At 45.3% G+C, this 24,781-nt stretch overlaps 2 protein-coding genes, 1 long non-coding RNA gene and 1 pseudogene across 6 annotated transcripts; 1 reads left to right on the forward strand and 3 right to left on the reverse strand.

The window, feature by feature from the left end:
• Positions 1–2,151: 2,151 nt before the first annotated feature.
• LOC133908014 (QWRF motif-containing protein 7-like) lies at positions 2,152–4,517 on the forward strand. The gene is made up of 4 exons (XM_062350146.1): positions 2,152–2,941; positions 3,072–3,398; positions 3,473–3,580; positions 4,020–4,517. Exons 1-4 carry the CDS (start codon positions 2,384–2,386, stop codon positions 4,128–4,130), a joined length of 1,104 nt encoding a protein of 367 aa, XP_062206130.1. The 5' UTR covers positions 2,152–2,383; the 3' UTR covers positions 4,131–4,517.
• Positions 4,518–5,143: 626 nt separating this feature from the next.
• LOC133907988 (14 kDa proline-rich protein DC2.15-like) lies at positions 5,144–5,771 on the reverse strand (annotated as a pseudogene).
• A 2,895-nt stretch (positions 5,772–8,666) lies between these two features.
• Positions 8,667–15,528, reverse strand: LOC133907300 (oxysterol-binding protein-related protein 1B-like). 4 transcript variants are annotated; one of them, XR_009907946.1, is made up of 11 exons: positions 14,933–15,526; positions 13,472–13,825; positions 13,067–13,154; positions 12,016–12,440; positions 11,570–11,725; positions 11,196–11,363; positions 10,812–10,952; positions 10,482–10,718; positions 10,274–10,387; positions 9,767–10,064; positions 8,667–9,607 (listed from the first exon to the last, which is right to left on the reverse strand). XR_009907946.1 is itself a non-coding variant. In XM_062349306.1 (10 exons), the coding sequence occupies exons 1-10, from the start codon at positions 15,281–15,283 to the stop codon at positions 9,864–9,866; spliced, it is 2,235 nt and encodes a 744-aa protein (XP_062205290.1). In that variant the 5' UTR covers positions 15,284–15,526; the 3' UTR covers positions 9,614–9,863. The 4 variants fall into 4 exon arrangements, 3 of the variants coding, with proteins under 3 accessions (XP_062205290.1, XP_062205293.1, XP_062205292.1); XM_062349306.1 differs by lacking the exon at positions 8,667–9,607 and having other exon boundaries at positions 9,614–10,064; XM_062349309.1 differs by lacking the exons at positions 8,667–9,607; positions 9,767–10,064; positions 10,274–10,387 and having other exon boundaries at positions 10,526–10,711; positions 14,933–15,528.
• Positions 15,529–21,831: 6,303 nt separating this feature from the next.
• On the reverse strand, positions 21,832–23,220 carry LOC133907762 (uncharacterized). The gene is made up of 3 exons (XR_009908019.1): positions 22,933–23,220; positions 22,244–22,848; positions 21,832–22,170 (listed from the first exon to the last, which is right to left on the reverse strand). It is a non-coding gene; the product is annotated as an uncharacterized LOC133907762 (long non-coding RNA).
• Between the last annotated feature and the right edge of the window lie 1,561 nt (positions 23,221–24,781).

Below are 24,781 nucleotides of genomic sequence, written 5' to 3' on the forward strand. Positions count from 1 at the left end.
TATCTCTCCCAACGTTGACATCTCTCTTTCTTCTCCTCTCGGGCGTGCGTGTCATCATCTTTTTTTAATATATATACACACACTGTCTTGCAATTTTGCAATTTTGTGGCAATTTTTGCAACATGCGCACAGGCAGAGAATAGCAACTTACGAGTTGTAACTCACCGTATACTGTATTGTAACTACCCACTGACCCAGCGCGCTCCCCTCCACCTACCCCGCGGGTCCACTGGATGACCTAGCATGTTCCCATCTCGTGAGTAGCGATTTGCAGCCAGATATAACTAGGTGTATAGATGAGTTACAATATGTAGTATAGAGTGATTGTAACTACAGATAGAGAGGGTTACAATTATTAGTTGCAACCACAGACAGAGCGGTTACAATTATATGCATATTGTAACTAGATTGTCTACCATATTGTAAGTGTAGTGTTCACCATATTGTAACTGTTTTTAGTTGCATGATACAATTAATTTGATTTTATTTTTTTATGTTACAACTGTACTGCTTGACCATATTGCAATTGTAGTGTTTAGCAAGTTGTAACTAAAGAGTTCACCATGTTGTAATTAAAGTGTCTACCACCACCAGAGAATACTGCAATTCATCATGTTGTAACTGCAATGTTCATCATGCTGTAACTGCGATGTTCACCATGTTATAACTATATGGACATAACTCCTTTATGATTCTAAAATTTTATAAAAATATAGTCTTGATAGATCTTATTTTGTTAAGTATATTTTTTCCAATAATATGCACCAAACAGATCGAGAATTGAATATGTGATTCTAGAGATATTGCATTTTAACGATTTGAATCAACAAAAGATTCTTCGCATGCAACGCTCAGGCGGGTGGATGATAGGTGACGTGGCACAAGCTTTGGCTGGCTCATGTTGTTTGGTGCATATTGGAGGCCGAGTTGTAACTCAGAGTTGTAACTGGTCTATGTAACAAGTTGTAACTCGCAATTCTTAAGATTGTAACTGGCGATTGCGGGATGTCCGCAGCGCAATAGTAGCTGCGCATAGGTGCAGAATAGCCTCGTCGTATGTGTGTGTGTATATATATATATTATTCAAGTAGTATATATACTTTTTTTAGGTGGTTTGCACATATTTATTTTTATATATATTACATTTTATGTACAAATATAAAGATATTATCAAAATCTATTAAAATTGATGAACTTCTTTTTCATGTAGCTCACATCAGAGTATCTTAAAATGAGTATATAAGTATACTTATATTAATAAAAGAGTATATCCAATTCATTTATGTGGTATATTATAGTAGTGAGTCTGTACTCAGAAGTACAGACTAGTTTTTCTATATATATATATATATATATATATATTTTTATATTGTTCTTTATCATAGACCCGAACATTTCTATTTTCTTGGCCACAATGTGACACATGATTTTTTACTTAGCATTAGTATGTAGCCATGGGCAAGGATTTAAATTTCGTTTTATATTTTTTCGTCCACCGGTGAAAAGACTGAAATTAGCATTCATCGAAATTTTGATCAATTTTCATCCTCTAGTTTGTGGGTCCCACGTATCAGTGAAAGAGAATTTCAGAATTAGATATTTCATTCCTCTTTAAAATTCTCAAAATTTCAATGAAATTTAATCACTGGCCACAGCCCACAAGTTTCTTACAAAGACAGGTACAACATACCATCAAATATCTCACCTAAAACACCAGTTTATCTCTCCCAACGTTGACGTCTCTCTTTCTTCTCTTCTCCACCGTGCGTGTGCGAGGGTGAAACCAAAAGAAATCGCAGCGTGCGCGCGCCGGGTCGTCTCTTTTTCAGGCCGCTCTAAAAATGGCTCTCCTCTCCCTTTCTCCCACCAAACTCCACTATTTTCTCCAATGTATACATCCTTTTCACATGCCTCCAAAACCACCATCTACATACAATATGAGAACATGCTACCGTTGATGCATCACGATGGCTACATAAAGGCATAAACTTACAAGTAATCTTTGACAACTATGAAGTATACGACTCGCCGATGAGACTGATACCTCGAATGCGAATAATATGCAAGAAAATGATCGAGTTTTAGAAATGTCACGGTGTGTGCACCTAATCGAAGGAATATATATCATCTAGTTCTTCTATCACGTCATGAGAGTGACATGGCCTCACAAGAACACTTCTTTCTCCATGATACATCCATTGCAACTCGATCTCTTCCGAGTATAAGCGCTTGTGCTACCTCTGTCCAGCCAAGTGCATGCTTCTTCCTCTCCTCCAGTATTTAGGCCGCTTGAACAATGCACTGATCCTAGCCAGATAACTGAAGATTATATTTATTAATTTATTTTAATTATTATAAATCAGTCCATATTTATATATCGTCCATGGAGTCCTTCGGCGGCGGCGGCGGCCAGCGGCCGCGGACGTCGGCGTCCTCGCGACGCCCCTTTGCGTCGGTGGCCTCCCGCGCCGGCTCCGGCGCCTTCGTGTACGACGGCATGCGCGCCACGCCGCTCTCCACGTCCACCGCCAACTTCACGCGCTCCCTCCGCAAGGCGGCCTCCTTCGTTCACAAGAAACCGCCCCCCAGCGGCGACGCCGCGGCACCGCGGCGCACACTGAGCTGCAAGGAGAACAGCAGTGCCGGCGCGGACGCCCTCCTGGCGTCGCCGCCCCGGTCGATGCCCGAGCCTGGTGTCGCCGCGAGGGGCCCTTGGGAGCCGACGAGGCGGAGGCGGAGCACCGTGTCGGAGGACGCGGCGGGCGCCGGGAGGGGGCCGGCGGGCGCGCTGCGGGAGATGATGGTGGCGCGCCGGAAGGAGGAGCCGGAGAAGGAGGAGGCCGCGCACCGCGCGCGCGTGCTGACGGCGCGGCTGCTGCAGTGGCGGTTCGCCAACGCCCGCATGGAGAAGGCCATGGCCCGCGCCACCTCCGCCGCCGAGGTGAGACCGATCGATTTATTAGCAAGCTGTGCATCACCATGCATGCATGCACGGTTTCTTTCTACTTGGACTTGGGTTAATTTTTGACGGGAATATGTGCATGGGCATGGCGCGCGGCGCATGCATGCAGAACAAGCTGTTCTACACGTGGCTGCGCGTGGCGGAGCTGCGCAACATCCAGGCGGCGAAGCGGATCGTGGCGCAGCGGCGGCGGCAGAAGTTGAAGCTGGCCAGGCTACTGCGCCCGCAGCTCCCCCTTCTGGCCTCGTGGGAGTCCCTCGCGAAGCCGCACGCTGACGCCGCCGCCGACCTCGGCCGCGTCCTCTCCGCCGCCTGCACCAACCTCCCCTTAGCCGCCGGCGCACAGGCCGACCTGGAGTCATTGCACGAAACCATGTTCTCCTGCGTGGGCACCGTGAACGAGATCGAAGCCATTGCTGACATGTTCTACGCCACGGTACGCACGCGCGCAACAAAACACCGCGGATCTGTTCAGCACGATCGATCATGGGTGTGAATTCGTACGTGCAGGCCGGTGCGACGTGCAGCGCGCTGGGCGAGCTTGCGCGGACGATCCAGCAGGAGCAGGAGTGCCTCGAGGAAGCCACGCGGCTGGCAAGCATCGTCACCGCTTTGCAGGTGGGTGAGCGGTCGATCGTTTTAGTGGTGTCTCGCCGTAAACTAGGTGGTACTAGACCTCTGGATGGATTGTCAGATACTCCATTTTTCAGTTCACGCACTAGGCTTGACCCTTCCAAATTCGCAGCTACTAGCTACCAGTACTTGTTCGTAACTAACACTGGGACCAGACATCACCATGATTAAAATTTCAACGAAATTTCACGAGTTTCGAAATTTTCAGAGGTGAACAAAATATTTAATTCCGGAAATTTCTTTCTCCGATGGAATCCATAGAGCAAATGGCAAAAAATAATTGAAATTTCACAAATTTCAGTTTTTTGCAGTGAAAAGAAAATTATAAAACGAAATTGAAATCTCTAGACACCACAGGCCACCGGAAGTAGGCTGCACCAGAAGTAGGCATGCGTTGAGTTGTTTTCTGATCTCTCTTGTGCAGATGCAGGAGGTGAGCCTCCGGGCGAATTTGATCCAGGCGAAGCAGAGGTTTGACCTGCGGCTGGGAGGAGTCGTCGTCCCAACGCTTGCAACTTCTGGTTGGTGTTTTTGATTATTAGACCAGACGAGACAAGGGCAGAGTACAACTACTCACACCCACTATAAATTAAGAAATCGATTAAGATGCAGGACTTGTGTTCATCGCGTGAAGGGAGATCGACCGATTCGACGTGCGCTTAGTGTGTTCGTGTCTGAAATAAGTTAAGTGTAGCTGATGATCAAGAGAGGAGCACCGTTCTTGAGTACCCGGCCGGCTGGTTGTGCGCTATTCTATTACGCGTGAGGTGTTTATTTTCCTTGAGGAAAAGACTTTGTGATTTATTTGTGTGCGGGCATATTTATGAGTGTGATTTGAGTTATTCATGGGTATGTATTTTCAAATTTGTAATGTCTCTGAGTTATGCAAGGGCTGTACATTTATACATTGCAGTTGGGACAATGAATTGGGCAAATTCCAGTACCAAGAAGCCTTTACATATTGTTGATCAATGTTACGCTGATCAAGATATGGCCTATTGAGGCATCTTGTGTACAACATGTATGGCCCTGATGTACTTTCAAGTCCCACATTTTCCCTGGCCAGGCCCAGCACGGTCGCCCACACACGCCCGGTTTCACCGCGTCGCGGGGACGCCGAGCGAGTGCGACGGCCGACGGCAGGGGCGGGGCAGTCGAGCGCGGCCGCGAAGAGCAGCAGGAGGAGCTTGCCGGCCAGGACTACCAGCGCGGCCTCCGGTGCCTCGACATGCTCGGAGTTGGGACTTGGGAGCTGGAGTCGCAGAGGAAGTAGGAACGTGCCCTGGTGCTGGCAAAAATTGATACTGGTATGGTTGCGTGTGCTTGCGTGTGCGTCGCTCGTGATCAGCAACCTGCACCCAGCAGCAGGGAACCAACATGCTTGCGTGCATGTGGGGAGAGTTTACAACTTTGTTCAGGCTACAAAATGCAACCATTTTGTTCAGGTTACAGGGTGCTCGCGCTCCGGTGTTAATCCACGTCAGTACAGTTGAGCTCCAAAGACATATATATCTTGACTCTTTTAGTTCAAATAGTGAAAGTGAATTCAAATAAGTTCAATGGGAAGTACATGGAATCCAAACTTGGGCTTGGACACCGACCCAAATGCAAACAAGACTACAGGCTGCAAAGCCTACAACTTAACGCTAATTGCTAACTAGGAAACGTACAATGCACTGACAACTTAACAATGGCCGACGACATTAGCTATTATTCCTTGATGCACCTGGAAACCACTCCATATGCGTACGTGATTATGCGCACTTGAAGCCCGTGGGGACGCCCTTGCCGCAGAAGTTGAGCACGAGGCTGAGGTTGACGGGGATGTTGAGGTTGAGCCCCAGCACGTTGGCCCTGATGGCCGTGCACAGGCACACGGCGGCGTCCAGCTCCACGAGCCCGTTCAGCAGCGGGCAGCACGGCTCGTTCACCGGCACGCCGGCCTTCGCCTTGATCAGGTCTAGCACGTTCGCGCACACGCCCAGCTTCAGCACTTCCGTCGGGCACCGCCCGTACCACCCGGTCGTCCTCCGTTGCCGTTACCACCGCCGATGAGGCCGATCCCACCGCCGTTGTCACCACCGCCAATCGGGCCGATCCCACCACCGCTGCCACCGCCGTAGTCGCCATTGCCCCCGCTGCCGCTGTGGCTCCCGCTACCCCCACTACCAAATAATCAAGTAGGGTAGTTTAATCTGCAAGTCAAACCGCAATTATTGAGCAAAAATTAGGGATGACGTAGTGCTCGCAATCTCAATCCGCGGCAAAATTCCTCCCCTCCTCTTTTGGGTATTTTCAAGAGCCAGTTAGACCCGGTAAAATGTTGCTTGCATTATTCATTCCTCACATGCTAAGCGATCAGGTGGCCGCGTCGGCATTGTTTTGCTGCATAATGCATGTGAGAGAGAAGAGGGGGAGGCAACTGTTCAAAATGTTAACATAGCACCATTGACGGGTGGGAGAGCTCACGGAAAAAATATCGGCCTAAGTATATCCAATATATCTGATTTATAGTATTTACCGATGGATCCGATAAAAAAATTATTATGTTTACCAATATTTTATTTGAATTTTATCTCGTATATTTGATAAATCATATTTACCGGTACTATATAAAAAATCATTAAAGGAGACGTCATTAGTGATGATTCCTCAGTATGTGTCACTAATGCACTATTAGTGACAGGTCCAGTGTAAATCCGTTACTAATGTGTGGCCCAGGCTAGGAACCGGCCAAGACCTGTTACTAATAAGGGTTCATTAGTGACAGTAAGGAACGACCCGTCACTAAAGATAGTAGTGACGGGTAACATTAAAGATCGTCACTAATAATATAGTCATTAATGATGAATAGATGGGGCACACGTCACTAAATGCAACCTACTCATTAGTGATGGGTTGTTATTAGACTTGTCACTAATATTAAAATAATTAGTGACGGGTCGTAGTTCTTACCCGTCACTAATTACTAACTCATTAGTGATGATTGTCTTTATCCCTCGTCACTAATTTCTGTGACTACCGTCTGCTGCTCGACCACTCTTATCTGTTCATTTCTCTCTTTCGACCACTCTCATCTCCACTCACATCTGCTCACCTCCTCCTCTCGACGCCACCGCCATTAGCACCGCGCCACCCGACACTGCTGGCATCCTCTCATCTCCACCATAGCCCAACGTCGCCGCCCCCTTCTACCCGCTAGGGTTAGGACTATAGATCAAGGTAGCGACGGGGGTCGTGGCCGTGGTGGTCTTGGATGGTGTCACGTCCCAAAACGCTAATCATGTGACTAGTATTCATAATCATCATAACATTATGTTTATACATATTTGTTTGATGATTTGAATTTAAACATATTTTAAAATTACTTAGAAGTAGTTTAGAGGCCTTTAGAAAAACCCTAAATATCTTGGACATGATGAAGAATAGAAAAGAATAATATAATCAAGTTTTCAGCACAAGATCACTCTCGTGGTCTGAACAGGATTCCCCGCGGTCTGATCGCTAGAGGGCAGCCACATAGGCTTGCCATGTGAGCTTCCCATGATCTAACCAACACATCCCGCGGTCTGACGGCCACAACGCAGATGCCCCACTTAAGTAAATCGGCCAACACTCTCTCACTCACTCTCTTACACTCTCCCTCTCACTCACTCCTTCAGCCACACAAAGAGAGAGTGAGAGACCACCTTGACGTCCACGACAACCGGAGATCAACGGAGGAGACTTCCTCGAGCTCATCCCCTTCACTGTCATTGTTGGTGAAGTTTTCACACGAGTTCATACACCTCAAGCCCTATACCACCCCGGAGCCTAATCTCTAAATCGGAGCTTTCCTGAAGTCTTCCCTATGCTAAGATAAGATGTCCCCTACCATTTTACCATTGTTCTCGAGCTCTAATCGATTCTCATTCTATTTAGATCCAAGCTTAACCGTAGCCTAGGACTTATCTATGAAAAAATTTGAGTTTAGCTCAGTGAATATTATCCTACCACTTGGTATCTAGTGGAGCCTCTATTTTTTTTTTTACCATAGATGAGAGAGAGGAAGAAGTAAAGAAGAAGTAAAGAGTAAGGAGAAAAAAAGAAGAACATGAAGAAGAGGAAAAGAGATGAATCAATACTATCTACTAACGGTAGCGGAATCCTCAAGCTCCCAGGGCCTATGCTATTGTAGCTACTATAGTAGTGGGCCCTAGGTATGTATATGTAATTTTCTTTTTTGAGAAATTCTAGAAGAATATCGAAATGAATATTAATTACATTAATAAATTGGCTGAAAAATCTAAAATGCAAAGAAAAATATCTAAAACTCAAAAAAAATATGAAACAAATTTTTTTATGTTAGTATTACTTTCAACTACATGTTAAAACTATGTGCATGTATAAAAGTACTATTATTTTCTCTATAATTAATTGAATATGTTTAACATTAATAATTTCATGAATAAATATTAAAATGTATAAAATTTATGAATCTAATTTTTTTAGTCTTCTTTTATCATACTCCATACAATAAAATAAAAACGAGCGCGACGTATACGTGCTAATCAGACTAGTGAGTCCTAATCAAGCTCTAGTATCGGCCACTTTTTGCGATGGGTAGAAAGTACGTACTACTCGTGCTAGCTAGATGGTATTTGGTAGCTAATAGTCTATGCTGATGGAGCCTATATATACGTATTGGTTTGGATAAAATTAAAGTTGTACGATCGATCGAGGCATGCATCATGCATGTATGCATGCATGCACATGAGCACGTACGTCGTATGTCACTAATTACGTTGCGCACCAACGGTAAAGGCTTAGAGCTTTTAGTGCCTGCAGTTGATCAACTGTTGATCGTACAGCATATATCGGCATGCTTAAGCGCATGAGTCTCGTGACTTACGATGGGGAGCTAGCTAACGCAAATATTAAAAAATTTAGTTGACATTTTTTTTGGCATTGCAGTCATTTTTTATCTCAAGCAACAAACAAAAAAATTGTATTTCCTGTTTAGCGAGAGAAAATTATTTTGAAGAAGATTACAACGAAGTAAAATAATAATCTAGAGAGTAGGATCACGATATGATGATGCTAGATTGCAAATTTGCAAGCTCTTTAATACGATGTGATATGTTTCATCCTAAGGTGCAATATAGAAGACGGATACCAACCTTTTACAACGGCGGATCCCAGGGGATGAGGTTCAAGCCCCCTTACCCCCGGTGCATCTGAGAGCTCCTAAGCTCCTTTTTAATTTTTTGGTATGAAAGAGAAGAGGAAAAAAAAGAGGAAGAAGAGGGATAACCTCCCTACTTTGTGGCACTGATCCACTACTAAACCTTTCGTAGCATTTCTTTGCAAGGTCAATTCGACAATTCGATTTCCAAAGGCCTCCACATCGCCCAGATTGGTGGGGTGGCGAGGGCAAACTGTCGATCAGCCAAGTGCAAAACCCAAACTGCATCGCTAAATCAGGTCAATTGCTGTGATACGATTGTTGTGAAACATGTGTAACAAGAATCGATATATTAGGGCCGTTCGTTTTGAATTGGGTTACCTGCAATTCATCTGAACATGGACTAGAGCATGTTGTGGCAGGGGTGATGTGGCGCGAAATCGCGAGGATGCACTGCTCTGACCTCTGAGGATGCACTGTGTAAACTTTTAGGTCGTAGGGCAATGCGAACTATGTGGCCTGACAGGCCCAAGGGAATCCACATAATGCTTGAACGTACGAATAGCGCTGCTGAAAGCCTGGAATCAATATTAATTCTTAGTTTGAATCATTTGAGCTAAAACGTGATAACCTAGCATTACAACTATTCTTAGTACTCTGAACAAAAGTAAAATATATATTTACTTGAGACATCCATCATGTCTAAAGTGGACTACCCCAAGAACATGACGTCTTTAACAGTGACTACATAGAACCAACATAGGGCAAGCTTTGCAGCAGCATCACCAAAAACAGACGAACACTTCGGAGCATAAATAAGCGATCAACTGGTCACCAAATATATAAACCTATCCTTGTGGAATACAAAGAAAAAATAAGAGTGTCATTGACAATTTTAACAGTAATGTTAGTAAGTTTTCTCATAAGTACCCCAGTCTCCACGTAAGTTTGGGGTATACTTAAAATGTCCTTGGTTTGAATATGACAAGGAGAGCATGTTAGCTCACCTTTGCATCACACAAACAACAGAAGCCGATCACTTATGTACTTCTAAGTGATGAATGCAATTGATGCCAACACCTACTGAGTAGCATTCCCTAAACGCTATATACTTGAGCTAGCGTGAAGAGTGGATGACTGCAGCTTTGGGCTGTTAATAGACAAGTTGCCAAATATGTCATTACAGCCAACCCATTTCCTCTGCTCCCTTGCCTCCCAGTAACCTCCAACATAACGAAACGTTCCATCCTCCCTGTCCCTTTGGAACCATCTTGGTTTCCAACCACTCTCCTGCATCTTCCTTGCCTGCAGATGGAGACATGGACCCAGTTAGGCCAGATAGGCACTAGACAGCTAGTAGTCTAGTCCTATAATGTGATTCGGTCCATCATATACATGAAAGATAGTAGAAGATAGTAGATCAAACAATTTACAAGCAGCGCGAACCAGGAATGAAATTGTTAGTTTTCACGGAAATGGTACGACAATGCAAAAAGAATCGGCATGAGTACAACCATCCGTTGCCTTGTCTCGAGGCGCAGTTTTTCAGCATTGGCCTTCTCGTATTCCCCATTCTCCAGGTGTCGCTGATCTGGTCTGAGCCTTGAATCTGTTGGTGGAAGCTTCTCCTGAACAGGGGGGGGGGGGGGGGGGGATATTTGTGCTTTAGCCTTTCAGGTTCAGAGCTAACAAAACTAAAATGATGGGCATTGTAATGCCTACCTTGAGCTCTGGCATTAGCTCATTTAATGTTATTGCAAATGAGGACAAGTTATATCTAGTGGGATTGGCTGGAGGCTCGTTTTTGTCCCACAGCAAAGTGGCACCAGAGCTCTGATGTGAACCATAGGAGTTCGCCTTGGAGGCATCATCGCTGATGATGCAATGCACACTTTCATCCCACTTTCCCATCAAGGTTGCAACCTTGGTCCCATCAGCATCCTTAACAACTCCTTGAACCTTGCATAGAGCTATATATATTAGTACGACCTATATAGACAGAAGAAGAAGAAAAGTAACTTCTGGTGGGTGATTCTGCGTCATATTTTTTACCTGGCGAGGATTTCTATCAAGGAAAGATTGCTCTTTAAACCTCAGCTTGCATGAATAACGTCTATTCCCACTTATGTTCATTGTGCCATGGTGATGGCAATAGGCTCGACCAATGATAAGGTTATTGATTGTTGTCGTAACCTGACAAAGAAAGAAGACATTTAAGCATCATTGCCAAAGAATATTCATTATGTTTTGCAGATCTCTGGATGTAGTTTGTGCGGAGAGGCAGTCATATTCCGGACATAAGAGAATCATAAACTGGGTGCATCATACAAACAGTTACGAATGGATAGACTGGAGGAGCTACAGACAGGAGTAGTTGCTGATCATCAAAAAGAAATAGTACGAGTATTTGTCTCTGTAAGGAAAATGAATTTATACCTTGCTCCATTGGAAAGTTTCTCCATCATCGAACTCTAGAGTTAAGACGCCAGTAGGATCTAGCTGAATGGATTGACCCCAGAATTTGCTCTTCAGATTGCTGTCTCCCCAAAATTTCCATCCTTTCCCCTCACAATGGCATGCCATGACCATAGGATGATGACTGACCTAATGCCAAGAATAAACTAGCATATCACTCAAAAGTGTTCTCAAATATATAACAAAACTGTTAATAATACTCTGCGTCAGATCCCTGTATGTGATGTTATTGCCGATTACTCTTTCAGACCACATATATGTTCACTATGTGCATTAAGCGACCAAACAACAATCGAGTATAAGCTGAACTTAAATGTGTCGGGTATCAAACTTACCTTCTCCGAGAAGAAACGGATACCCTTTTCAGGGTAATCAGCTTCATAGGTTTCCCCTAACAATGGATTGAAAGGTTTGCAGGGTCGAGAATCTGTGGAAGCATATCCAGATACGGCAAAGGCAGCAACATACAGAATTCTCATAACACCATTCCCCTGAATGTAAAAGCATAACAGATCAGTTCAGGATAAATACATAAGAAACACCACTAGTCAGCACTCAGGACGCTGATGTTGACTGAATTGGAGGATAACTCCAACAGCCACTGCATTGATACTCCGATTTCAAGTGCTATGTTTTACCCCAGAGTGTAAACTTTCCGATTTCTAAGCTTTATGCAATGCTTATCATATTGTAACATGCAAGGTAATGTTTCCCTAGGTTCAATTTGATCATTTAAGTTTTTGGGTCAGAAGAAAGCTGGTACGTAGAGAAACAGGCATACCTTCAAACCGCATTCGTATGCACGATCCAATAAATGGGAGTACTCCAACTCTTCAAAGCACTTCTGCAGAGAAGACAAAGGCTCATTAAAGTAAACAGGAAGGCAGACCCTTGTAAGATCCTTTCCCACATTGTCTTTGATCATTGACCAAAGGCTAACACCTTTCTCCTTTTCTACTGGTTCAGGCAACATTGAGCGCCTTTTTGAAGATGTCAACAGATATTCATTGGTCTTCTCAACAGCTAGTGATTCAACATATTTATGATCTTCATTTCCATTGTTTAAGCATCTCATTCTCAGGTCAGGACTAGCAGCACAGCTACTGAAACTTTGCCTTGTGTCATAGAAATTAAATTCATCTCCATCTGATAATTCACTAATCTCTTGTTTGCCAACATCATCAGAAGATTCTGTATTGCTGTATTCTGATGAAAAATCAAAAGTAGGGCCAGTTAGCATATCAGTGATAGTATATTTCAGACTCACGTGAAACAAAAACACAAAAGAAAGGAAAATGGTACTGCAGTGCAAATACATCCAATGAAAGCGTAATAATGTATGGCCTATTTTTTTTCTTAACATTTCTACCATTTGATATTCATAGTAATCTAAGTGAAAACCATAGAGTGCATCCGTGATCAGATATAAATGAGTAGAATCGATTAAAATATGCTTGAACTTCTATCGTGCTCTTGAATGTTGACACTTAATGGATATTCATAGCCCAGGAGTTGGTAACATTTACATCCAAGCTACATCTTTACAGCTTGGCGTGACAGGAAACTATTAACTATACTCAAATGTTCTCATGATCAAAAGAAGCTACGGAAGAAAACATGTCCTGAAACACCCCCCGTGAAAAAGAAGTTAGCATCAATGGTGTGCAATGAACACCTTCTCAGCTACATGAGAAATGGATATAAAAAAATGCAAATTTTATAGGTTTATCGTAGCAAGGAAAAAGGTTACACCATGATTACCAAGTAAAGTTTATTTATGGCTGGCCTTAACTTTCCAAAGAAAAAGGAGAAACAAAAAGAACATCAAGTACCACTAGATTTTCCAGAGCTAGAGCAGTCGTGCTTGAACAACTCCGACTGTGGCTTCTCAGCGACAGTTGTATGTGCTGAAGTAACTACCTGCAAGAACAGAAGATATGTTTGACCCATAAATTACAATCGGTATCTAACTTCTCAAATACAAGAAGTGTTGATAAAAATAATATGGCAAAAAATATAATACTTGTTGGCACCTGCTGAATGTGCAGAAACCAATCCATAAAGGATAGGCACATGCAGTACCCTTGTGGAACAACACACAAAATCAAAATCACTTGGATATACAGTTCTAAAGGACAATCAATGGTTTTCCGCCATAGATGAACCAATAATGTATCGTGACATGAATGGTAACTCTATAAGTTTATTTTACCTATTGAATTCAAAGAAAACATTACCTCAACTTCCCGTGGCAGATTGCCAATAAAGCTTAAATACTCTTCGCAGTGTTGCTTCATCTGTGTATGATACTGCAAAAATTCTGAATGAACAATCTGCTCGCAGTCTTTAATAATTGCCTCACCGACACCTTCAGCATGCAAGCGATTTCTGAGCTTTTCTGTGGAAAATGATGAATCATTCTGGTCACCTGATAAATCCCCATTAAAAGAATATTCACTTCTTGCAGAGACAAGCGCTTCAATCCAAGCCGCCCGGTCCTTAGCACAACTAGTCCTCAGCTGAAGTGTTTTGGTTGGGGTAATAATATAGAACCGTTTATCATCGGATTTACTTTCACTAAATGATGATATCTACAAGCAATCCAAAAGAATGACAGAATCAGCAATCAGACTATTGACAAGCAGCACGGTCACTGAAACTTTGAATTGCGTCAAGTAGTAGTCTAGCGTCAGTGGTGCAAGAAAATTTTTACATGCATGGCAATTATCGGTTGACACTGTGATATGCATTCTTCTACCTACAGATTTACAAATTCATTGCACGTGAGAACAGGGAGTGATCTAACTACTGGGATTGGCATAATCTGAATGGCCTCGCAGTTTTGCAAGTCACTTCAAATAATATCTGAAACCTCCCACCACTGCATTGTCATGCCAGTTCATCGCACTGCTTCATCCAGCTAAAGAACATGATATCTATAAAGACAAGTAGATATTAATATCCAATTGACTGAAGCAGCAGCCAGCAGGCGAAGGACCGTACAGGAGAGGGGAAAAAGGTCAGCCTTGAAAGCTCCCAGACCCTTCAAATGGCCACGGACAGAGTGATCCGTACCACCTCACAATCCCAACAAGGCAACAACCCACGGCCGAGCAAAACAATACAAACCGAGGCGCCAAGCCATCAGGCCGTTTGAACAAGATCCAGCTGGGAGCCCGGCTGCCCCCACCCATAAGCATCTCGTCGGCCCCTCCTCCCCCGAGCATGGGACAAGGACACCACTGTTGCAAGGCGATGCAAAGACTGCTCTTTCACACTGCGCAGTAGTACTACGCGACGAGCTGAAGCCGTAAAAGGCCAGCTCCAATCAACGTGTTGGGAGTGCGACTTTACAGCTGGAGACTGGAGTTGCGGCTGTGCCCGTCTGTTGGACTGTTTCGATCCGATGTGACACGGAAACCGAGAGATTGCAGCGGACCAGCTCGCCGGATTACTCACTCAGTTTCAAGTAGAATTTTTAACTACTGTTCGTTTGGAGGGACCGTGGGATTAACCTAGTTAAATGCTTACTGTTTTACCAACGATTTGCGCGCTGTTTCAGAGTTTGAGGGGGGATAAATCGAGGCACCGCGATGAGTCGTTGCTCTAAACAATGACGAGATCATGGCGAACGGGAGGGGGGGGGGGGGGAAATGGAGGTATCCAAAAACGAAGCGAAACGAGAGCGATGGCGTCACCTTGAGATGCACGAATCCGATGGGCCGCTCCCCGGCGCCGGCGCCGCGCGCCACCCCGATCAGCCTGACTCCGCCCGCGGCGGTGGCCTCAGTGGGCAGCGGCTCCGCAGCGACGCGCTGCCGGATCTTCGAGTATGCGAGCACGCCGCCGCGGATCGCAAACCACCGCGGGCGCCAGCCCCTGCCGATGTTGGTCCACTTGTACAGCACCCCCGCCACCGCCGCCTCCCCCTCCGGCCCGACTCCCTCTACCGGCTGCGGCGGCGGGGAGCGGTCGCCGGCGCCGAGGCCCCCGCCGGGAGGCCACTCCCGGGCGAGGCAGCAGAGCGGGTGCATATGCCTCGCCCGCATCGCCGCCTCCTGATCTACCCCTTGGTCGCTGCCCTCTCACGCGGCCTCCATTTGGTCCGCTTCACGCGGCCTCCATTTGGTCCGCTTCACGCGGCGGATTCGGTGGCGAGCGGAGACGAGGAGGAGACTCTGATGCCGCGCGGGGCTTTATGCGCGCAGCCTTGCGCCTGACGCCTCCGCCCTCCCTCCGCCTTGCCTTGGCAAACACTCCGAACTGCCGAACTGGCTCCTCCTCGTGGCCAAAGCAACGGCGTCTTCTCGTGCAAGCGCGCCCGCCTGGGCCTGGCCGGCCGGTCTCCGGTCGCGGGGGGGCCCGCCTGTCGGTGGCAGGGTACGCGGTGTGTGCCCCGCGCTGGTGGTTCGGTTCGGTTTGTGGGTCCCGCGTATCAGTGGCCCGTCCGTGTTCGTGCCTCGCGCCGGTCAGCAGAACGGCGTGTCTCCGGTGGGGCCCACTGACTGGCTGTTGGCACGCTGTCGAGACGGGCCCACCTGACAGTTGCCTTTGCCTGCCCGCTGGCGCCCATTATTCCAAAGTCCGTTTTATTCTTCACAGAGATAATAATAATAATAATACACAGTATATGCTTCTGAAGTGATCTTGAACTATGTGATATACGGTTCTGATTCTGTTCTTGTGTTGTCAGTTTAGCTTTCTGATCTTTAAAAAGTGAAACTAAGGTCTAAGTGAACATTCACACTTTTAACTAACAGCAACTCTAATCAAACTTTTATCTGATTAGCTATCTTATTTTTTAACGAACATGCATCAAAAATAGTCTCTGACCGGTTTGCTAGTGATGTTGCTATGTTTAGGCCTTCTTATCCCTGCAGTTTTGATCGCCACATCTGACAAAGGACGCATCATCGCTATCGAGCAACTGTCGCCACGTAATCCTCCTTCGCACTACCGTCCGACAAGTTCGTTTCCATCTCAACATCTTTCTTGTTCCTGATTTGTGGTAGTCGATTTGAGGTAGGTTTATCGGATCCGTTCAGACTTTGTCGGGTCTGAGGGGAAGAGTCATACTGGTGGAAGAGTTCGCCGGCCGTTGCGCTCGCGCTGCACTTAGCCCTGCGCTCGCCAGTCGTCGCCCCTACGCTCGCGCTACAGTCCTCCTCGCGCTCGGACGCGCGCGCTCACCTGGCCGCTAGCTTTCTTCGTCCGACTAGTTTTCTCTGTCCAGCTTGGTTCGAACATACGCAACAACTAGTTTCCTCCGTCCGACTCGGTACGAAAGCATGCACACGAATCTGATGACTATAAGTTATAAAAGTAAAATTTTTAAAGAATTTTAATAAATATTAGCTCAGAATTTTTGGATTAAAACAATTAAAATGGATTACTAGTAAACTCTAGTTTACTTATAAAAATATTTATAATTTTTTAATTATTCTTATATAAAAAATCGGAAGTTAAATGAAAAACATAAACTTACATACATAACACGTAGCTAGTTAGCTTTCTGTTCCCATTAGTATGATTTTACAGACCGGCCCGAACGTTCACGTAGTGGATGGCGAGTCGAACAAACCAGCTATTTTTGTCGAGCGAGCGAGTCAAACAGACTAGAATTATGCATATCTAGAATTGAACATTGTTGTTCATGTTGTGAAATTTGAGTCACCAGTGAATGGGAATGCATATATGGCGGTGAAAAATGTAGCCGTTGAAAACATAGTCGTTAGAAATATATCCGTTAAAAATATAGCTATTGAAAATATAGTCGTTCAAAATAACACAGTTTAAATATAAAATAATTATTTGTTAGTTACAAGATATTAATAAAATAGATATGAGTGGATTATAGGGACGCAAATTTAAAAAAATCGATTATAGTGCATTAGAAAGTAACGAAGAAAAATTGGATAGAGAATTCTCTATTTAGAGAATAGAAAACTAGAAATAGGAAATAGGTTGAAATTGTTCTAACTGAGCATATTTAGCTTTCCGATCGCCTCAGGTTGGTCTGAACTTCTTAGTCTTTTCTCTAACCTTACGAAATGTTCGTAAGATACTAAATGGCTGGTCCGTTACGTGGTAATGGAAATAGGATCTTCTCATATTAAAAAAAAAAAATGTTCCAAAGAGAATACTCGTGACATGCATGCATCGAACTGCTGGACAGTAGTAAGCAGAAAAGAAGCACCTCACGTCGCGGCCACGATACCGTCCAACAAAAACGTGCTCGCCGGCTGGCCATCGCTGCTGCGCCTTGCAGCTTGATGGTGGCCGAACCATCCAGCGTGCATGGTCGATCGATGGTCGCATCGCGTTAGCTGATGCCTCGCTTTAGGAGGACAGCGAGTACCCTCGTCATGTCAGCACCGTCGTCGTCGCCTCCACACGTTTGTTTGGTGGCAAGTTACCTCAACGGGAGGAACCAAAGTTGCTTAGACGGCTTAGATGGGCTAGTGAGGCTGGTTGTACCTATTTTACTATATTTATTATTTCGTCAGCCTTTAAGCTCTATATATATATATCTTATTTTCAATAAGCGTTATATCAATACGTGTATATATGATGGTGTAAGTATCTACGAATTATACTGATGTTTAAAAAAAACCTTTTCATTGAATATATGGATTAGCACGTAGTTAAGCAGAAAGCGACCAGAATTAATGATTTATAGATCCGGTACCAAAGTAGCTAATCATTGGTCTATTGTCGCCTTCGTAGACTTTGCCAATGGGTTTTTTATTTTATTTTTGAGAGATAGAATTTTGTCAATGGAATCTTTTTTATTTAGAAATTGTCGATGTAATTTGTAGGATCGAGATAAGTGATTAGGAAGAGATGAATGGACGTCTTAATAAATTTCTTTCAAAATTGATGACCTTCTTCTATTCCTCAACCTATTGTACCTCAAAATCACATACAGAAGCAAGAGAGACAAGAGAAAATTACAAATATTTCACAACCAACACTCCTCTTAGATGAATGTGAACTCTAGGTTATGGTTAAGGCCGTATTAAGAGTCATAGCAAGGAATCAAATAACCTAACGAAAAATTCCTAAACACAAGAGGACTAGCTGTCGAAAAAAGAGATTTTTTAAGTTAATGGATTTAGAGAGTTGAGATGGTTCAAGACCAAATCATATGAAATGATTAATCCTCTAGCAACAAGAAGAACACCTCTTACATGATCCAAAATGAGCAGCTCTCTAGAAAAAATAAAATCAACAAGAAAACACTAAGAACTTACACGAAAATACGAGATCCTAAAGTAAGAAACTAGAAGAAGATGAACTAAAGCATATGCAAAAACCCTCTTTTCATTAAGCTGAAAGTAACATCCCTTTTGACAGATTATAAAGTGTTTTTCTCACAAAAGATATCACCTAAATATAGGCTAAGCACTTCTCTCTCACTCTCCATACAACACAACTGAAAGACTCTCAAAACTCTCAAAAACTCTCTAAGGCTCTCATATTTCCATCAGTCATATCTCTCTATTTACAGGCCTAGAGGATTTGTTTAATGCTTAAGCAAAATCATGTCTGTAAACTGTTCTTCCCTTACAGTACACTCCTACCTGTCATTGGAGGTAGTTTTATCCAAAATTTTCTTCATCCATTGAATGGCTGTGGTGACTTCATGACTTAGCTTCATCTTGACTCAAGCTTCGTAATGATGTCACTTGCACTTCATCCTCTGATAGTTTTTTCGACCAAACTGAAAAACTGTCTTACACGCTTATCAAAGTGTGACTCACAGTCACTTGCATACACCTTATACAAGTATCCCAATGACGACACGTGTACTCCGTCTTGCGATTTTGACTACCAGCAAGTCTCTTCTGCTCCCGATCCCTCGGGTCACCTTGTCACTTGCACCGGCATCCCTTTCGCTTAACTTTGTCAACATATTATCTTTATCCTTCATCTCATGGTTTGCTTGAACTCTATGTGTATAGCTAGGATCACCCTTAACTCCGTCTGAATTCCTCAATCGTCCAACACCAAGCTCCCCGCTTAGCCTTGATCTTCCATCCGTTAGCTACCAAGTTGCATCCACCACTTACACATCATGAGACAAGCAAACATGTACTTCTAACATCATTTAACTCCATCACAAGTTAATCGAAATCAAAATCCCTACAGAAATAACACGTCTTTGAAAAATCGTGAGCACCGGATGATCCGGTGTTTACTCCTCCTGAGCGCCGAATCATCCAACGTATTCAACTCAGTAGACCAGATAGCCTGAAATCATCTCTACAATAAATAGTCCGACGTGTATTCATGCTTATCATCGGACCATCTGGCGTATCCATTCTTACCGAAATCAGTTTTGCACCCTCTCTGAAAAATTACTCTGGCGAAGCATCTGATGTACACATTGCTCAGCGCCAGACCATTCGACGTATACAAGTCCACCAGAGCCAGTTTACAACCTCTCTACAAGAAAAGCTTTGATGTTCATTGATGCATAATATCGGACCATCCGGTATACACTTTAATTTTTTTCCTCTTCGTTAAAATGCTTCGACGTGTACTGCATATGAACGCCGGATCATCCAACAAGTTTATTTTGTTCGGTACCAGATTATGTGGCGTATATAATTTTTATGTACTCAGAGACAAACACGTCAACTCCTTTTTCTCAGCAATTTTAATTAGTTATTATCATAATTACAGTATATAACTATATCTATACAATCTTAAAATCATTAACTTAAATTAACACCATTATCAATCACTCATCATCATCATATATATATATATATATATATATATATATATATATATATATATATATATATATATATATATATATATATCAAATTACATTTTAATTTAGTTTCTCAGAATTCGTGAGCAGATGTGGACCATGATCCATCTAGCCGGCACGCGTCCGACAGCAGATGTGGGAGTTTTTTTTTATATTTTTTTGAGTTTAAATTTAAATAAATAGATTCCCGGCGAAAAGATTTGCAAAAGTAGGCGCCCACCGCCCTCTCAGAGGGCTGCAGCCCTCTCAGAGGGCGGGTACGGGTGCTAACCGCCCCCTGAGAGGGCGGTAGGCCTAACCGCCCCCTCAGAGGGAGGCAAGAGGGGCTAACCGCCCTCTCAGGGGGTGGTTAGGCCCTAGCCGCCCTCTGAGAGGGCGGTTAGGGGCTTTTTTCATGTAAAATTAATTTTTTTCCATTTTATCCTATAAAAATGTATTATTTTTTAATTGAAGGAAAAAAAAAGAAAGGGTGTAAGGAAATTAAGAAATTAAATTTGGAGTAGGTTATGTAATAACGGGAGGAAAAAATCAGTAATTAGTAGTTGCAGTATTTTACGTGGGTATGGGGTGCGAACGAAGACAAATATAGTATTGAACACATGGTGAAAACATTACAATACACTGTAACCGCGACGACACGATGAGGAAACAAAGGTGGCATGTACGGTTCGCACTAAGACCTTATTAGTGCGCTGATCCTAATCATAACATGCCTTAGGGAAGGACAGTATGTCGGGTTACATTAGGTACTCTCTACTGCGTGCATCTAGGATACTTTCCCTTTCGGAGGGCATCGGGACCTGCCGCCTTAGCACGGCGGGCTCTCTCCCGCTTCCTTTCCCTCTCAGCCTCTCGAGCTTGAGCCACGGTACGGTCGTGCGCCGCCTTCCTCATGCGCTCTTCTTACTCCCGCTTGAGACGAAGTTTCTCCTGCTGTTGCTCGTACTCCCGACGTTCGTACGCTTCCCTTCTCCACCTCATGTTCATGTCGACCCACAGCTTCTGTGAGTCATTTTGCTCATTGTCGAGCCACTGAATAAAATCACAGAGCGGTGGAGGGGACTGAACAAATGGAACAAGATGAGCGGTTAGTAAAAGAGGGTGCGTAATCGGAAGAGATGAGGCGGACATCTGTTACCGTACCGGTCGATAACCAGTTGTTGCATTACGAGGCTTGTCATACTCGTAGTTGGCACACATGAAGAAGCGTAGTCCATAGGTGTATGAGATGTCCTGCGACTCGCGGAGCTTACAAAGGTCACCACAGAAGCAAATTGGTGGTTCGAGACCTTCAGGTACGGTAGTCCCCCAATGTTTCTTTGGTGGGCTTGATGGAGCTGAGGAAGACATTGCACTTGAGATATTTGAGAAATGAGCGATGCTTCTCCGTAAGGAGGTTTGGCTACTTATAGTTGGGGGAGGCAGGAGCATTGGATTCGCTCTTAAAGAAAGGAATTAGGGCATGGGCGTAGCTAGCGGGAGGAGCATCGGATTCCATATTGAAGAATAGGACAGTTTTGTCGTTGCCCATGGTCAGAGATTCCACGTTTATTGGTACCCGTGTTGTCATTTACTGATTTGAAAAAGCTGGGTAGTGTTGTCACATCTTGTTTAAAGCCTGCGGCAGGAGGCATGTGTTGTCAAGTCATGGTTAAAGTTTAGTGGTGTGGTCACTTGTTCATTGAACGTGTCTGAATATGAAATGCATTTACGAAATGGTAAGTCGACCATACAAAGTGAATGTGTCTTAATACATATAAGCACATCACGAAGCGAATACGCATATGTTAGTTACAAAAAATATAAAATGCTACTCATGCCTCCCTCGTTGCCGTCGTCCGTGCGCCCCATCGTGGTCCCGATGCCGCTGGTTAACCCTCACGTGACCCCTGGAGTAGGTGAGGGGGTCAGGTGGGCCGACGTGTCTGCTAGGCCTAGTAGGGACCACCGGTGTCGAGGGTTCGTCATGCGTGGGCTGGGTCCGAAGCGGTGCACTGGAAACCTGGGACCGCTGAAGGACGTCGTAGTCAGGTGTGCCCCCGAAGAAGTCACGGACGATGTCGTATGCGGTGTCGGGGCCAGCCTCATCCTCCTGACTAGGGTAGGAGGACTGTGAAGGCTCGGCAGGCGTCCATGTGTACTGGCTGGAGGGGCCTGTGAACAAATAATCACGTTAGATACGAACAATATGGTATTGAAAGTAGTAGTAAAAAATATATAATTGTACCTGCGTGGTACGACGGTGCAGCAGAAGAAGGCCACGCTGACGTGCCGTAGTACGTTGCGAGGGGGGGGGTAGGGTGTGGGGCCGCCGAAGACGGACCGGCCTCGTCACCGAAGTAATCTGAGCAAAGTTGTAACTTATTTTGCTGAAAGTACTAGAAATTAGGAAGAAGGGTTCCCGGAGTACCTGACTGTGGACGTACAGGGCTCAATCTGCGAGGCTGCGTCGGGACTTGTGCAGACGGACCTAATGAATGTTTAATAACAATAAGTAAAGGATATTGATCAATAATTTTCAAAAGTATAATTCGTACCATGTTGCTCGGACCCTCCAAGACGTGACAGAAGGGGTCGTGTGGGTGCCGACACTGAAGATCGGCGGTGCACGTCTGACGGCCGAGACGACTCGGCGTGTGCACCACTCGTCCTGGGAGGCGGCCCTGCTACATCTGTGGTAGATCGGCAGGAGGTGAGTTTCAGGGCGCGCGTCGTCTTGTCGAAAACCCGTCTAATGAAGCTCGCAACATCCGACGCACTTAGGTGATGCCCTTGCCGGACGCGGTCCATGGCAGCAGCTGCATCCCTATTTACATCATAAATGATATCTGTCTGCGGATACGAACAATAGTGAACAATTAAAGTATACGTTTATGTTCATTCAATATGTAGTACGGACTTCAAAAAATGACTTACTGCTAAAGCGGCGTCCTCGTCCCAATGCACCGGGTATGTCTCCGTTGTCGATGCGACGTGGCCCCGGACATCATCAGGGGTGTAGGTGACACGAGTCCGCGTACGAGGTACGTACCACCGTAGGTACTCCCTAAAGTTTCCCTCGGTGTGGGGACGCGCCTCATCAACAACGTCCTGTAGCGCTTGGGTCCATGTTGCCACGTAAGGGGCCAAGCGGTCCGCCCAGAGGTGGCCAGCTGGCTGGCCTTTCCGCGTGTACCTGCATTGAAACCACGGTAAATGTAAGGCAAACTGAAACGAAGGTTGCTCAAACTAAAATTTATCAAATGTACCTGTGGACGTGCAAGGGGATTGCAGGGATGGGGACGAGCGGGAATGTCTGGTGACGGCCAAACTGCCGCATGACGCGCTGCGGTGAATACTCTTCGACGTAGATGTCGAAGACAAGGGGCGCCTTGGTAAGCCAGTACTCCTCGTCACGGGTGCACAAGGGTGACAATCCCGACCCTGCACGTGTATGAACGGCCCGAACGTTGTATGGCTCCCATACCACATCGTTAGGACGTAGCCTGTCAAACTGGGTACGAAAATGCTCGTACGCGCTGCGAGGCTGCTCATGGGCCCAGTGTGGCTGAGTGACAAACATCAATACAGATATTTAGAGAGTAACATAGTACGAACGAAACTGTAAATGTAAATTACGTACCCGTCGATGACACCACAGCGAGGCCATTGTCGGCGCGTCCTCTTCCATCTCGCCGTACCACTCCTCTGGGTACGGGGAGCGATCCACCACCGGCCTACCTATGGTGAAATGCTCGTACGACCATAGCTGAAGAAGAAGTGGACACCCGGCAAAAGTGGCTAGCGCCTCCTTCTTCATGCATGCGTCGCAGAGCGCCCGATACGTCGCAGCAAGAACAGCTGATGCCCAGCTGAACTGCGGTACATCCTCTGCATGCGCGTCAGCTATCGACCGGGCGTACGGCACAAGGGTCCTCGTAACCAGGTGGCCTTGGCCACTAGTGAACATCACCCACCCAAACAACCAAAGGAGGTAAGCCTCCAAATGTCTCGAGACCGCGTATGCGTTGGCTTGTGGGTGGATGTACGTCGGCTGCATATATGACTGGTGTCAGAAATAATCATTACGACATAATTTGTTAGAAATTGATAGGTTGCATGTTACCATACCTGGAACTGTAGGATCCACTTCTTCGTTGGCCCTCGTGCATCGGCTAAGAACTCAGGCACGTACGGGGGTGCATCCGCCTTTCGCTCCACCGGCCCAAATTGCTGATGCATGTCGTTCATCCAGTCAGCCTGCATATCGATCACCCCAACCGCAACTCCCGCGCAAGGAAGGCCTAAGAGGTAGGAGACGTCCTGCAGGGTCGGGGTCATCTCTTCGCACGGTAGGTGGAACGTATGTGTCTCCGGCCTCCAACGGTCGACCAGTGCTGCTATCAGCGACCGATCGAAGTAGAAACGACGGGCCGCAACCTCGGGGTTCTCCGTCGATCGGGCCTCGACCAACCGGCAAAGCGGTAGGAGTCCGGCCGCTCCCAACCTATAAGTATTGCAGTACATCAATAATATGTAACAACAGCAGCGAAATGATATGTAACACCATCAGCTTTTCTAAGTACCTGTGGGTCCAGCGCTCGTCTACCGTCAGCAGCTCTCCAGGGCCTCGTGGGCGAAACACTCCTAGGTCCGTCTGGTGCTCGGCGGATAAAAAGCTGCGATGCTTCTTGTCCACGGCAGGGTCCAAAAGCTCTGGGGTCGAAGGCTGAGCCATCTCTGCATTTGAAAGACATGTACATTAATACATTGAGAAATAAATACA

This window comes from Phragmites australis, chromosome 24 (assembly GCF_958298935.1).
Source record: "Phragmites australis chromosome 24, lpPhrAust1.1, whole genome shotgun sequence".
Lineage (NCBI taxonomy): Eukaryota > Viridiplantae > Streptophyta > Magnoliopsida > Poales > Poaceae > Phragmites > Phragmites australis.

Bases quoted from the DNA above. Each gene is read 5' to 3' on its own strand.
- LOC133908014 (XM_062350146.1), top strand. From the start codon at position 2,384: ATGGAGTCCTTCGGCGGCGGCGGCGGCCAGCGGCCGCGGACGTCGGCG. The intron at 2,942-3,071 runs GTGAGACCGATC...GCATGCATGCAG, and splicing joins GCGCCACCTCCGCCGCCGAG to AACAAGCTGTTCTACACGTG. The intron at 3,581-4,019 runs GTGGGTGAGCGG...TCTCTTGTGCAG, and splicing joins GCATCGTCACCGCTTTGCAG to ATGCAGGAGGTGAGCCTCCG.
- LOC133907300 (XM_062349306.1), bottom strand. From the start codon at position 15,283: ATGCGGGCGAGGCATATGCACCCGCTCTGCTGCCTCGCCCGGGAGTGG. The intron at 11,726-12,015 runs GTATGCCTGTTT...TTTTACATTCAG, and splicing joins CATACGAATGCGGTTTGAAG to GGGAATGGTGTTATGAGAAT. The intron at 10,719-10,811 runs GTAAAAAATATG...GCTCTATGCAAG, and splicing joins TTGATAGAAATCCTCGCCAG to GTTCAAGGAGTTGTTAAGGA.